General features: G+C 43.2%; 1 protein-coding gene across 1 annotated transcript in view; it reads left to right on the top strand.

Annotated features, from left to right (window-relative positions):
* Nucleotides 1-15457, top strand: part of LOC143282882 (nuclear pore complex protein Nup205-like) — a 54009-nt gene that overhangs the window by 30927 nt on the left and 7625 nt on the right. Inside the window, exons 25-33 of the mRNA XM_076588756.1 lie at nucleotides 2811-3002; nucleotides 4050-4338; nucleotides 5238-5333; nucleotides 6468-6616; nucleotides 8541-8732; nucleotides 10438-10553; nucleotides 12216-12363; nucleotides 13367-13499; nucleotides 15102-15359. Of these exons, the coding sequence (XP_076444871.1) occupies nucleotides 2811-3002; nucleotides 4050-4338; nucleotides 5238-5333; nucleotides 6468-6616; nucleotides 8541-8732; nucleotides 10438-10553; nucleotides 12216-12363; nucleotides 13367-13499; nucleotides 15102-15359 (1573 nt within the window). The remainder of the gene's footprint in view (nucleotides 1-2810; nucleotides 3003-4049; nucleotides 4339-5237; nucleotides 5334-6467; nucleotides 6617-8540; nucleotides 8733-10437; nucleotides 10554-12215; nucleotides 12364-13366; nucleotides 13500-15101; nucleotides 15360-15457) is intronic.

Genomic DNA, 15457 nt, shown 5'->3' with positions numbered 1-15457 from the left:
TTGTTGTTTGTCTAATTATGTCTTCAACCAGGTCGCATAATTATGTGGCTTGTTTGGGCGATCGGGCTAGAATTAAGGCGCGATTGCAATCAATTCGCGGACACTCTGGGCCCTCTACTTTGGGCCCTCTAAACAACACCAACCCACAGCCTCCACTTCCTCCACTACCTATCTATCTCACTTAGATTCCTCCCTGAATTTCTTGCCAAAAATCAAACTCCCAGTACACCCTCTCCCATTCTTTTCATCAAACCGCTCTCCTCTATACTGGCCCATGAGGACGAGGACAGATTCCTCTGCCCGGTCAGGGCCCTGTGCATATACCTTAAAAGGTTGCGTCCCTTCCGATCATCCAAATGACGCCTCTTCATTAGCTGGAACCTGGACCATCCACATGACATTAGCAAGACATCTCTGTCTCGATGGATAGTCAATGCGATTAAAGGTGCGTATGCAGACGTAGGATTGAGACTTGATGCCTCCTCAGCCGGAGCACATGAAGTCAGAGCATGGTCCTCTTCTCTTGCCTTAGCGCACTCAACACGGCTGCAAGACCTGGATGCTGCCTACTGGAAAAACCCTGCCACCTTCATCGACTTCTACCTGAGAGACGTCGCACGCCTGCGGGATGATGGTTCAAGAGGCATTGCTTCTGTGGTAGTTGCACAACAGGCCATCGCAGCACATAGACAGTAGAACAGGCGAGCCCTCCACCTTGTCACGCTATTCTGCACTAGTTGGGTCACGGTTAAGTATGTGTAATTAAAAGGAAATTTTCCATCTAAAATTACGTTTAAATAACATACTTACCGTGACCCAAATTTAAGACCCTCCCGTCCTCCCCGCTTCCTGTTCTCCCTGCTCACTGTGCTGGTGATGGCTTTTTGCCGTCAAAAGAGGGCACTAGCCAGCGGGACAAAGGGGAGGTTACCTACTTCTGGGAGGTTACCGGCCGTAGTTGCTTTCGTTTTCTCCGCATAGGCGGATAGTAGTTTGCACAGGACAGGAATGTCAGACCCCTGCCGGAGTCTGCACTAGTTGGGTCACGGTAAGTATGTTATTTAAACATAATTTTAGATAGAAAATTTCCTTTTTAAACTATTATTCAAATATACAGTATTCATGAATTACACGCATGGTATTTATATGCGCATTATTATCTAAAAAGTGTCTTGATATATGTGTAACCCCCTTAAAATGGGGCCATGGCCTTTCTTGAATAAAACTTTGTTATTGTTATCACAGCAGAGTTTATCAGGGTTCATACAGGTTTTAAAATAATTGATGATATGTAAGAAAAAAGAAATGACATGCCTTTTTTTTAAGTCCATAAAAAGTCCTTTTAAAAAATGACCAGGGTTTGTGAATGCTTAAATTTTGGGCTCTCTTTATTACCGATAATGATTTCTTCTGTGTGGCTCCTCATGATTACATAGCTTCTGTCAGTGATAAAGAACAGCAAAACTGAGACACTATCCCGTTGATTACATAGTTCCTGTCAGTGATAAAGGACAGCAAAACTCAAAGTTTCTGTCAGTGATAAAGGACAGCAAATTTCAGACACTGCCCCATGATTACAAAGTTTCTGTCAGTGATAAAGGACAGCAAATTTCAGACACTGCCCCATGATTACAAAGTTTCTGTCAGTGATAAAGGACAGCAAAACTCAGACACTGTTTCTGTCAGAGACAAAGGACAGCAAAACTCAAAGTTTCTGTCAGAGACAAAGGACAGCAAATCTCAGACACAGTTTCTGTCAGTGATAAAGGACAGCAAAACTCAGACACTGCCCCATGATTACATAGTTTCTGTCAGAGACAAAGGACAGCAAAACTCGGACACAGTTTCTGTCAGTGATACAGAACAGCAAAACTCAGAAGACACTGCCCTATGATTACATAGTTTCTGTCAGAGACAAAGGACAGCAAAACTCAGAGTTTCTGTCAGAGACAAAGGGCAGCAAAACTCATAGTTTCTGTCAATGACAAAGGACAGCAAAACTCAGACACTGTTTCTGTCAGTGACAAAGGACAGCAAAACTCATAGTTTCTGTCAGTGACAAAGGACAGCAAAACTCAGATATGGTTTCTGTCAGAGACAAACTCATAGTTTCTGTCAGAGACAAAGGACAGCAAAACTCAGACAAAGTTTCTGTCAGAGACAAAGGACAGCAAAACTCAGACATAGTTTCTGTCAGTGATAAAGGACAGCAAAACTCAGACACAGTTTCTGTCAGTGATAAAGGGCAGCAAAACTCAGACATAGTTTCTGTCAGTGATAAAGGGCAGCAAAACTCAGACATAGTTTCTGTCAATGACAAAGGACAGCAAAACTCATAGTTTCTGTCAGTGACAAAGGGCAGCAAAACTCAGACACAGTTTCTGTCAATGACAAAGGACAGCAAAACTCAGACACAGTTTCTGTCAGAGACAAAGGGCAGCAAAACTCAGACACTGTTTCTGTCAGTGATAAAGGACAGCAAAACTCAGACACTGTTTCTGTCAGTGATAAAGGACAGCAAAACTCAAGTTTCTGTCAGAGACAAAGGACAGCAAAACTCATAGTTTCTGTCAGAGACAAAGGACAGCAAAACTCAGACATAGTTTCTGTCAATGATAAAGGACAGCAAAACTCAGACATAGTTTCTGTCAATGACAAAGGACAGCAAAACTCAGACATAGTTTCTGTCAAAGACAAAGGACAGCAAAACTCAGACATAGTTTCTGTCAGTGATAAAGGACAGCAAAACTCAGACATAGTTTCTGTCAGAGACAGAGGACAGCAAAACTCACTGGCCCATACTGTGACAGGAGGTACAGAAGCTGCTGGAGGTGGTGGTGGAGAGGAACAGCACCAGGGAGGGCCTCCACCGGCAGCGACAGAACTTCGAGGCGTGGCGCCAGGTGACTGAGATCCTGCTCACCGCCTGCCCTGAAGACCTGCTGTCCGGGGAACGCCGTCAGACTGTCATCTTTGAACTGCTGCAGGAGCTTCTGTGTAAGGTGAGTCAAGGTGTGGATGGTGGGGGTTTAAGCAGAAATTGGACAATATATTGCTGTATGTTAGAGAAAGAAATGTAAGCTCCCATTACAGTCATTCGAAAACAAAGCAGCCAATTAGTCATTCAGTGAAAACAGAAGAGAATCAAAGATAATTGATGAGAGTATCCTTAACCCTTGACTGCTGAATTTTGGTAATATGAGATCAGAGTGGCACGAATTTGAAGTGCAATTAGTTCCCTTTGTTGTACTGTAAGTTGCAGTAAAATTTTGGTTTTGCTGAACAAAAGTACTGCAGTCCCAAGAACAAGTCTAAATAAAGAAAGGTGACTGACAACCTGACCTGTAAATTCAGTCTCACCTCATTAAGATGTCAGCCCATTTATAATGATCATACACATCAGTAGCAGTCAGAGGGCTGGAGTTCAGTCATTACAATACTTATTTTGAAAATATAGTGATATGACATGGAAACTCTTATTCTTTGTAATTTTACACACCTGTTTACCTCAGGAGTATTGGGATATGTCAGAAAAAGTTTTCATTCTTGTAATTTCACAGATTTGTTTCCCTAAGAAGGAATATTTGGGATGTGAAAGAAACATTTTCATTCTTGATACCTCACACATCTTTTTTCCCCTCAGAAGGAGTATTTTAATATAACAGAAAACTTTCCATTCTTGATATTTCACACACACCCATTTCCCTCATAAGTGAGTATTTGGATATGACAGAAAACTATCCATTCTTGATATTTCACACACACATTTTTCCCTCGGAAGGAGTATTTGGATATGACAGAAAACTATCCATTCTTGATATTTCACACACACATTTTTCCCTCGGAAGGAGTATTTGGATATGACAGAAAACTTTCCATTCTTGATATTTCACACACACCTATTTCCCTTGGAAGGAGTATTTGGATATGACAAAAAACTTTCCATTCTTGATATTTCACACACACCTATTTCCCTCGGAAGGATTATTTGGATATGACAGAAAACTTTCCACTCTTGATATTTCACACACACGTATATCCTTCGGAAGGTGTCTGAAGAGGAAGCACTGCCTGAATCGACGGCACCGGTGTCGGGTGTCATCCTGACCCTGATGGCCCACCTCCGGCAGTGCTTCCTCAGCGATCGTCTGCCCTTGGACGAGGCACGGCAGTCGCAGTCCAACGCCTACGTCAGCCTGCTGGATCGTAGCGCCATGCTGGGCACAGTGGCACCCTCCCAGCCCTCCCCTTGGAGCAATGGGGCCTCGTCCAAAACACAGTTTGCCTCCTCCCTGCAGATTGTGCTGAAGGGGCTGATCGAGTACATTCTGAGCTGCAGTGAGTGTGCCATGGTGGTGATCGTGTTTTCGTTCTTTTCCCCCCAATTTTTTAATTTTTTGTTGTTGTTGTTGTTGTTGTTTGTTGATTAGTTATGGTGGTGGCCTTCTTTTGTTGTTTCCCCCAAGTTGTTTATATATATATATATATATATATATATATATATATATATATGCATTTTTTTTTTTTCATTTTGTTGAAGCAACTTTTGTCTCTTATCTGTATTGCGTATCACAACAGATTTTTCTCATATCTCTCTCTCTCAAGTTTGTATATGAATGCAAGTGTGTGTATGGTTGAAGGTATTGCTTACTACAACAGCTTTTGTCTCGTTTCTTTCTGATTTGTACGTGTATGCAAGTGTGTGTGTGGTTGAAGGTATTGCTTACTACAACAGCACCTGTCTCTGTCTGTTTCCTGATTTTTATACAAAGTGTATGCAAGTGTGTGTTTGTGGTGGTTGAAGTTATTGCTTATCACTACAGCCTTTGTCTATGTCTGTATGTCTCTCTCTGATTTATGTGTGTATGCAAGTGTGTGTGTATATACTGTATGGTTGAAGGTATTGCTTATCACTACAGCTTTTTTTTGTCTCTGTCAGTCTCTTTCCGATTTGTACATGTGCAAGTGTGTGTGTATTGTTAAAGGTATTGGTTGATATCACTACAGCTTTTGTCTGTGTATGTCTCTTTCTGTTTGCCTTTGATTGTAATCAGTCATGAATGTATACACCAAATGCTGTAGTTCGAATTGTTGAATTGAAAGATTTGAACTGAAGAGCAGGATATATTATAATCAGTGAAATTCTTATTAATTTTTTCGGCCCAGCCATTAGAACTGAAGAATAGGATATATTTATACTTGATATATATCTACATATATGTGCTACCTTGTTGCAGGGAGTGGACTGCAGCGTGTGCGTGTCAACCTGTACGGAGCTTTGCTTTTCTACCTGCAGATTGCCCAGAAACCTGCTGCTGCACAGCTGCCACAAGGTAACCTGCTATCTATTTAGCCATCTATGAATTCCTGTTTACCAGTTAAGCAATAGTACTTCCCGTTCGTGTATTAAACCATAGTATTGCCATTTGAGTATTAAGCTGTAGTATTTTCCATATATCTATTAAACCCTAGTACTTCCTAACATTAAGTTGTAGTATATCCTGTATATCTGTTAAGCCATAATAGTTACTGTTTATCTGATGGGTGCAATAGCCGAGCAGTTAAAGCGTTAGACTTTCGATCTGAGGGTTCCAGGTTCAAATTTTGGTAACGGCGCCTCGTGGGTAAATGATGGAGATTTTTCTGATCTCCAAGGTCAACATATGTGCAGACCTGCTTGTACCTGAACCCCTTTCTTGTGTAGACACAAGCAGAAGATCAAATACGCACATTAAAAATCCTGTAATCCATGTCGGCGTTCGGTGGATTATAGAAACTAGAATATACTCAACATGCACACCCCCGAAAACGGAGCATGGCTGCCTACATAGAGGGGTGAAAACAGTCATACACGTAAAAGCCCACTTGTGTACATACAAGTGAACGTAGGTGTTGCAACCCACGAACGAAGAAGAACTGTTTATCTATTATTGATTTGTTTATATTTATCTATTATTAGTAATTTCCTTTCAATTGTTAAGCCTTAGTACTTGTGTTTAACTATTAAGCTGTAATACTTGCCGTTTATCTATTATTTATTTATTTATATTTATCTGTTATTAGTAATTTCCTTTCACCTATTAAGCCATAGTTCCTATCTGTGAAGCCATAGTACTTCCTGTTTATTTATGAACTCTTTCATAAGTGTATGACAATCTTAGTGTACCGTAATGAGCCGCATTGCCGTAAGCCACCAAAATAAGTACCCTGCTTCATAGTTTCTTTCTCTTCTCTAAATCCAGGAATGAAGGGAATATACGTATGGTAGAAATCCCGGAACAAGGGGGAGTAATGGTTCATAGAAAAATATGAACGAAAGAGTTAAGCCTTAGTACTTTGAGTTTGTCGGTTGTATTGTTTTCATTCAGGTTCGTAGATTATGCAGAAGTACATCCCCTTTGTCTGTAGTGTTATTTTTACTCAGATGTGTAGATAATGCTGCATTCCTTTCCCTTTGGTGTGGTCAGACGCCCAGGGGGTGGAGCGTATTCTGTCGGACAAGGACTCTGAGTACGACCAGCTGTGCAAGGAGAACCTGTCAACCATTTCGGCCTTTGGGGAGGCCTTCATGGAGGTGGTGTGTCGCGACGCCTGTGACGGACATGACATCGGCAGGGTCAGTTGGCCGTCCTCCTCCTTTGTCATCGTGTTTGCCTAGGGGCCTGTCTTTCGTGTGATTGTAGTTTGATGACGTTCACCTGTTTGTGTGTTCTGTTTTTTTTTTTGTTTTTTTTTTTATTTTATGCTAAATGTTTTATACGAGGGTAAGATTGTTTTGTTCAGTTGTTTTATTTTAATTTGCTATTTTAATGTTTTATACAGGCGTAAGATAGATAAAAATCAAATTTTGAAAGTGTGTATGTGCGCATGTGTATGTGAATATGCGTGAATGGGTGAGCATGTGTGTATGTATATGCGAGCATGTGTTTGTGCATGTATACAAAATCCAAATCCAAAGATATTTGTTTATTCTCTACAAGCCATGAGACCGATATGAAGAAAGGAGTATACAGTAGCAACCATAGGTCATTTAGGTAGTTTGATATTCAAGTAGCACAATATGGAGTAGCACATGTGGAGTGATGGTCTAGAGGTAACCACGGATGTTCAGTGCTGGCACTTTAGTTGGCCCAGCGAAAGTTCATGAACCCTGGAAGTAGGGCATGGATATAAATAAACGTGGCTGACAAACAGGCCGTGCCAGCGGCACTCGCTGTACGCTTGTTCGGCGGTAAATCTGCTTTGTTTCTTTCGCGCATCATCTTCCCGGATGGATTGGAAATAACGACAAAAGAAGTGGGTTTCTACAAAGAATGCAAAATGAGCTTTCTATTGACTCCAAACACAATATATTTTCTTACATAGCAATTGTTGCGGCAACGGTTGAAACATACATGAAGAAAGAGAAGAGAAGGTCAAGCAGAAACATGATCGCAAAAATCGTAAAATTTAAATCCCTCTCTAAGAAAACATACGCTTATTACAATGAAATCGTAAAAATCACCAGAACATTTAGCATGCCTGCATGCAGATCAGCCCACCCTTTTGAGTTGTAGATTTTTTCTTGTCAGCACAACAAGTGTTTAAATGAACACACTGTAGCATGGTGAGTGCAAGCAGCAGGGGCATGGAGAGCAGGGTGAGTGTAATCCCTGCAGGAAATGTGTGGATGCTGTGGAAGCGTGAGAAAAGTGGGGCAGGGGCTGCGGGGCCAAGTGAAACAAAGAAGGCAGTGTCCAGGTTTGGCGCGCAGGGCCAGAAATACCGCGGTGAATGCGCCGGCCAGTGCAGAGTGTGGTGGGAAAGTCTGGCATTAAAAAAGGTTTGACCCCAGACGCTAGACGCTGCTCGGAAACTAAAGAGGTGGATTTTGTGCTCGGCTGAGCAGCCGTGTAACGCGTCCGCCTAGGAAGCGAGAGATTCTGAGCGCGCTGGTTTGAATCACAGCTCAGTCACCAATATTTTCCTCCCCTCGACTAGACCTTGAGTGGTGGTCTGGACACTAGTTATTCGGATGAGACGATAAACCGAGGTCCCGTGTGCAGCATGCACTTAGCATATGTGAAAGAAACCATGGCAACAAAAGGGTTGTTCCTGGCAAAATTCTGTAGAAAAATCCACTTCAGTAGGAAAAACAAATAAACTGCACGCGCAAAAAAATACAAAAAAAAAAAAAAAAGGTTGACGTTTTCAGTGTAGCAATGTGCTCTTCCTGCGGAGAGCAGCCTGAATTTCATACAGAGAAATCTGTTGTGACAAAAACAAGAAATACAAGAACAATAATAACGATAGTATTTATATAGCGCTGAATCTTGTGCAGAGACAAATCAAAGTGCTTTCACACCAGTCATTCTCACGCATACATAACTCTAAATTGGAGAAACTAAAGACGAAGGAAGAGGCAGGGAAGGGAGGCTTTCTTGGGAAGAGGTTGGTTTTAAGGCCAGACTTGAATATATTTTTATTTTTAGTTTAAATTGTTGGAGTAAACATTAACACATACAGTTCTGATCTTTACTGTGTGTGTGTGGTGTGTGCAGATGTTGGGTCTGTCCGTGCTGGACGCGATCCTGGCGGAGGACCGGCAGCAGCAGTGGCTGACGTTCCTGGTGACTAAGGGCTACCTGCAGCACCTGGTGGACAGCCTGACCCCTGACAACACCGGCCTGCACGCCGCCCTCATGCCCCTCCCCTCACAACTCAGGCCTCTCTACATCTTCCAGACCAAGCTGGTCAGTGAAGGGGGTGCTGTGCATGGCTGCCATTCCAGAATGGCCATGTTTTTGTTACAGTAAAAACAGGGTTTGTAGATCTAGTCCATATGAATCTTGACAGGTCCTGAGATTTCAGAATTCGCAAGTAAGGCCTTACGAGTGCTTACATTTGCACAGTGGCCTTGCAAGTCCTGAGGTTTCAAATTCCTAAATGAGGCCTTACAAGTGCTCACATTTACACCAAGGCCTTACAAGTCCTTGTATCAGCAGAAAATAGACAACAAAACCCCATTTGAGAAATTGGAGCACTCGACATCCCCATCCCCTTTACCACTCCCAAATTTCATTCCTTCCAAGTTTGCGGATAATACTGCAGCTTGGAAATAGTGGTATATCTTGATACAGCCATGGATCACGTTATGCAGAAAAAAAACATAAGAACAAAAATAGGGATAGCTTTTTTCACTGGTGGACAAACTTGACAGCAGATGAGAAATTGTAACTTTAACAGTATACATATGTATACAAGTCCATAACTGGCTAGTGAAGAACACAAATTGAGAGAAAGTGCTCTCAGCAACATAGAAGTCTATCTGTCATTAGTGAAAATGTGAGGCTGATGAAGAAAATGGAGTGCAAACCTTGCTGTGAAAAAATAAAAAATGACACCACTATAACTCCAGGAAAGAATACAGTGAACTGTGGTCATGTTTACAAAATAAAGAACAGAAAGAGGAAAACTTTCATGTGTGCACACTCTGCAGGTGCCGGTTCTCCTTCAGTCAAGGTGGCTGTGATCATTGTTGCCGTTATATTGCAATAAGAAAGAGTGTGTTCCTGAATATTCTTGAAAATTCCAGATAGTTCAGAATTTTTAGATCATCTGTTCCTGATGGTCAGATTTTGGAGTGGGTATGTAAGGTGTGGTTGACTTGGGTTTCTGCATATGGAATTGACAGTAACTATGAAAAATACCCGAAAGTCCACTTAGAAACAATTGGTTTAATTAAAAAGAGTAACATTCAGTTTTGAGTATGTTTGTTTACTATGTATTCTGTTCTCAAATGCTGTGATATTTTCTGTGAGGTGTGACTGGTATTTGCTTTTGAATTTGTTACTTGTACAATTCGTTCTGATGTGGTCGTAAACTCCACACTGTCATGAGGTTGCTGCCTATAACAAAGTATGAAAACTGTCATAAAGCAGGTGTCCTGTGTTTTGATGTGGAAATTAATAGTGTGCTGCCTTGCTTGAACTGTTGTGATTGGACTGAATTTGTTGATCATCAGAAGGCTTGTTGTTTACGAAATTGCAAAAGTCAGATCCTGTGTGACAAGAAAGTTTGGAATAGGACTGGATGTAATTGACATCAATGATTCATTTTTCATTCAGTTGCGAACAAATTTCTGACCATGACTGACAAATTGCATGTCCGGCAAAATTCCACTTGTGGAACTGACAAATTGCTTGTCATGATGACTACTTTTGGTTTTGGCTGTAGGACTATTGCCTCCCAAGAGTGTCAAAGATGAACCACTCCTTGGACTTCCTGTGAATGCAGTGCTTGAAAATTCGTTTGAAGTTATGGCAGAGCAAGGATTTACTGCAACACAACCTGTAGTGTTGACTGCTACAGTCAAAATTGTGTGGTTCGGGGGGTCAGCAGTTTAGCAGATTTAGCTAGGTGAGAAATGTGTCATGATATTTGCTTCACTGTGTGCAGTCGATGCTGACGAGACTGGCGCAGACAGCAGAGGGAGCCAGGACCCTTTTACGATGTGGCATCATGCAGAAGCTGGCTGCCTGCTCCGCTCTGGACCTCCGTCCTGAGAAAGAGAGGTGAGAGGAGGGGGGAGGAGTTTGTTCAGTGTCCTGAGAAAGAGAGGGGGGCTGGTGTGGGGGGGTTGCTCAGTGTCCTGTCAGAGAGAGGTGGGGAGGAGGGGAGGATTTTGCTCAGTGTCCTGTGAGAGGAGGGGGAGGATTTTGTTCAGTGTCTTGAGAAAGGTGAGAGGAGGGGGGAGGATTTTGCTCAGTGTCCTGTGAGAGGAGGGGGGAGGGGGGAGGATTTTGTTCAGTGTCTTGAGAAAGGTGAGAGGAGGGGGGAGGATTTTGTTCAGTGTCCTGAGAAAGGTGAGAGGAGGGGGGAGGATTTTGTTCAGTGTCCTGAGAAAGAGGGGGAGGGGGTGGGGGGGGGGGGTTGCTCAGTGTCCTGTCAGAGAGAGGTGAGAGGTGGGGAGGATTTTGCTCAGTGTCCTGTGAGAGGAGGGGGAGGATTTTGCTCAGTGTCCTGTGAGAGGAGGGGGAGGATTTTGTTCAGTGTCCTGAGAGAGGTGAGAGGAGGGGGAGGATTTTGCTCATTGTCCTGAGAAAGAGGTGAGTGGGGGTGGGAGGGTTGTTCAGTGTCCTGAGAGAGGTGAGAGAAGGGGGGGGGGGGGGGGGGGGGGGGGGGGGGGGGGGGGGGGCGGGGGGGGGCGATTTGTTCAGTGTCCTGAGAAAGAGGTGAGTGGAGGTGGGAGGGTTGTTCAGTGTCCTGAGAGAGGGGGGGGGGGATTTGTTCAGTGTCCTGAGAAAAAGAGGTGAGAGGAGGGGGAGAATTTTGTTCAACGTCTCATCACACATACTGGTTATTTTTGGTTTTTCATTAATTAAAGTATAAATGTTCACATTTAAATGTTATCGCACAAAAGTTAGGACCAAGGGTGGGAGATGAATGGTGAGTTTGGGGAAACAGGGTAGATTGAGAGAGGAATCAAGGATGAAATAAATAGATTTTACAAATAAAAAAAAATTAGTTATGTACCTCCGAAAAGGAAGTCATTAGATGATGAATGTGAAAAGTCAGAAACTTCAACATTGCCAGTGACTTCTCATGACGCACTTTCGTGCAGGTGAGGCTTCATCTACTCTGTCAGAACGGTATGCTTAACTGTCATTAAAATAAACACAATTTCGTCTGTGACAAGTAATCATTGAGAACTGTTACTGATCAGTATTCTTTTTTAACCCCCTGTCTGTAGCTGAGTATGTTTGTCAGGAAAGGGATTTCACTTCAGTGAGATAAGACAGAGGTTTCCGGTCAGTGTGAGATAAAACAGAGGTGACACGACAGGATGTCGGATCACCATTATTTATTTGGACTTCTTCCAAATAGGACAGCATTACTTTCATTTATCAAAATCAATGAGACCACTTTAGAGTACACAAGAAACAGCTCTTGCACTTCAGTGTTGTGCCACATTGTTTTCATTTCATCACGGTTCAGCAGTCAAGGAGTTAGACATTGAAATTGGGGAATAGTATCTGATGAGGGTATGTTTGCATCTACCTGTATGACCACAAACTGTATACACTTACGGGTGTAGCATATGGTGTAATCTGCCTGTGTGTATGCTTGTGTGTGGGTGTTTGTGTTTGTATGTATGTATTTGTATGTGTGTGTGTATGTGTGGCATGCTTGTGTGCTTGTGTGTGTGTTTGTATGTATGTGTGTGCGCGCCACAGCCAGCAAACGGCCATGGAGGGTGAGGGGGAGGAGGGGTTTGTTCCGGATCCCCTGGCCCGGTACCGCCTGGTGCTGTCTGCTGCTCTCAAGCTGTGTCTGGCCATCCTCACTGCTCTGGGCATCGAGAACAAGGAGGCAGCCGCACAGGTGGGTACTGGGGGCAGCTGCTGCCGTGTGTGTTTGTGTGTCTGTTTGCGTTGTGTGTGTGCGCGCGCATGTGCGTGTGTGCCTGCTTGTATGAGTGTGTTTGCTGTGTGTTTTGGGGTTTGTGTGTGTATGTGTATGTATGTATCTGTGTGTGTGTGTTTGCTGCAAGTGTGGTTTGGGGTTTGTGTGTTAATGGGTGTGTGTGTGGGTGTGTGTGTGTTTGTGTGTGCATACTTGCATCCATGTGTGTGTGTGTGTGCCTGCTTGCATTTGTGTGATGTCAGCTGGCATGTATACTGTTTTCTTCTTCTTTTTAAAGAAGTTTGTATTCATATGTCATGCAAAATACTATTGACAAAAAGATACTTTTAGAATTAAACATTCTACACTTCTAGGGAGGTTTATTAATTATTCCTTTTGTTTATCAAAAACAGTCTGTAGTGGCATGGAAGCAACGTTTCTGTGATTGATGTGTGTGTGACCAGGTGATGCTGTTTGTTGGCATTTCTGAGTAAGATAATAATGAAATAAAAAGTAGAGGCATTTCTGAGTAAGATAATAATGAAATAAAAAGTAGAGTTGGCACTATGAGCTCTTTATGTGTGTGTGTGTGACAGGCGATGCTGTTTGTTGGCATTTCTGAGTAAGATAATAATGAAATAAAAAGTAGAGTTGGCACTATGAGCTCTTTATGTGTGTGTGTGTGACAGGCGATGCTGTTTGTTGGCATTTCTGAGTAAGATAATAATGAAATAAAAAGTAGAGTTGGCACTGTGAGCTCTGTGTGTGTGTGTGTGTGTGTGTGTGACCAGGTGATGCTGTTTGTCAACATTTCTGAGTATGATGATAATAAACTGAATAAAAAGCAGAGCTGGCACTGTGATTTATGTGTGTGTGACCAGGTGATGCTGTTTGTCAATGTTTCTAAGTAAGACTAAGATGATAATAATCAAATAAAAAGTAAGCACTGTCAGCTGTCACCTATGTGTGTGTGTGTGACCAGGTGATGCTGTTTGTCATTTCCCACGGGGACGTGTTCAACACCATTCTGCGTGGCCGGTCTCCCTCCCTGGACCTGGCGGCCATGAGGGAACTGGCCCTCACCACCGCCGTCATCGCCCGCGCCAACTGTCAGGGTGAGGAGGAGTCCTTGTGCCTTTCTCTTTCTGCAGTCACAGGGGTCTTTGTGCCTTTCTCTTTCTGCAGTCACAGGGGTCTTTGTGCCTTTCTCTTTCTGCAGTCACAGGGGTCTTTGTGTCTTTCTGCAGTCACAGGGGTCTTTGTGCCTTTCTCTTTCTGCAGTCACAGGGGTCTTTGTGTCTTTCTGCAGTCACAGGAGTCCTTGTGCCTTTCTCTTTCTGCAGTCACAGGGGTCTTTGTGCCTTTCTCTTTCTGCAGTCACAGGGGTCTTTGTGCCTTTCTCTTTCTGCAGTCACAGGGGTCTTTGTGTCTTTCTCTTTCTGCAGTCACAGGGGTCTTTGTGCCTTTCTCTTTCTGCAGTCACAGGGGTCTTTGTGCCTTTCTCTTTCTGCAGTCACAGGGGTCTTTGTGCCTTTCTCTTTCTGCAGTCACAGGGGTCTTTGTGTCTTTCTCTTTCTGCAGTCACAGGGGTCTTTGTGCCTTTCTCTTTCTGCAGTCACAGGGGTCTTTGTGTCTTTCTGCAGTCACAGGGGTCTTTGTGCCTTTCTCTTTCTGCAGTCACAGGGGTCTTTGTGCCTTTCTCTTTCTGCAGTCACAGGGGTCTTTGTGCCTTTCTCTTTCTGCAGTCACAGGGGTCTTTGTGTCTTTCTGCAGTCACAGGGGTCTTTGTGCCTTTCTCTTTCTGCAGTCACAGGGGTCTTTGTGTCTTTCTCTTTCTGCAGTCACAGGGGTCTTTGTGCCTTTCTCTTTCTGCAGTCACAAGGGTCTTTGTGTCTTTCTCTTTCTGCAGTCACAGGGGTCTTTGTGTCTTTCTCTTTCTGCAGTCACAGGGGTCTTTGTGTGTAAGTCAGGCAGAGAGAAATTTGAGATTATGAACCAAGTTTCTGGTCTAGAAAAGTTGTGAGAAAAAAAGTATGAAATTTCATTACATGGTCACATCTAAAAGGGAACCCTATAATCCTTAAATATAATGAGGTATCACCAGAGTTCATAAGTTATTTAAAGAAAAGTGTCAAAAGTGTTATAGACTTGTTCTCAATAATGCATTTTTTTTAATATGATAATAAAACACAAACTGATAGATGCTTTTCTGAGTTTCATATATTTTATTGATTGCTTAGATCTTTGTATACAAATGCAGAACCAACAAAGTAAAGCCAACAGTGCAAATGTTCAGAACAGATTTTAAACAAGCATGTGATGACTGTGCAATTTAAAAATTTGTTCGTAAGCGGGCACCATTCATATGAATTGAACAGGACTAAAGCTTTGAAATGGAATCAGTTGTTCATGAATGCTTGCGGTTCTGCATTTGTTCTTTTGATGTTGTATGGTCAGTGTTCAGAGCGGAATTCTTTTTCACTTCCCAGTGCATGAAATAGTTTCTGTAGAGCTTTGTCTAAATAAAGATTGTTGGGGGAAGAAAAAAAAGTAACATCATCATCTTCATTCGTAGGCTACAACTCCCACGTTCACTCATATGTACACAAGTGGGCATGTATGACCGTTTTTACCTCGCCATAAAGCAGCCATACTCCGTATTTTGGGGGAAAGTAACATCAGAACTGGGTTTCCAAACCCCACCACCATGTCCGCAGATGACCTGGCGTCCGAGTTCCTGGACTCTGTGACGGCCCAGGTGGAGTTCCGAACCCACAGGGCCCGGCTTCACCGGCAGATGCTGGCCCTGCTGCCCCGATTCTGCTTCTCGGAGAAGGTGAACAAGCAGCTGAGGGCCCTGGCCAGCCAGACGCCGGCCGCTGAAGGCCGGGACAGGGCTGCCGACGTGGCGCTGGCCTATCAGGAGATTGCTGCCAACATCACTGCCTTCTGCAGGGCCGTCATTACGCAGTCCAGTGAGTGGGGTGTGGGTGTGTTGTATTGGGTTGTGTTGTTTTGTATTGCATTGTGTCGTATTGTATTGTAGTGCTGTATATTTGTTTAGTGTTGTATT

This window comes from Babylonia areolata, chromosome 6 (genome assembly GCF_041734735.1).
Source record: "Babylonia areolata isolate BAREFJ2019XMU chromosome 6, ASM4173473v1, whole genome shotgun sequence".
NCBI classification, from domain to species: Eukaryota; Metazoa; Mollusca; class Gastropoda; order Neogastropoda; family Buccinidae; genus Babylonia; species Babylonia areolata.
Note: the sequence above shows the minus strand (reverse complement) of the source record. Positions and strands in the feature narration are given on the sequence as shown.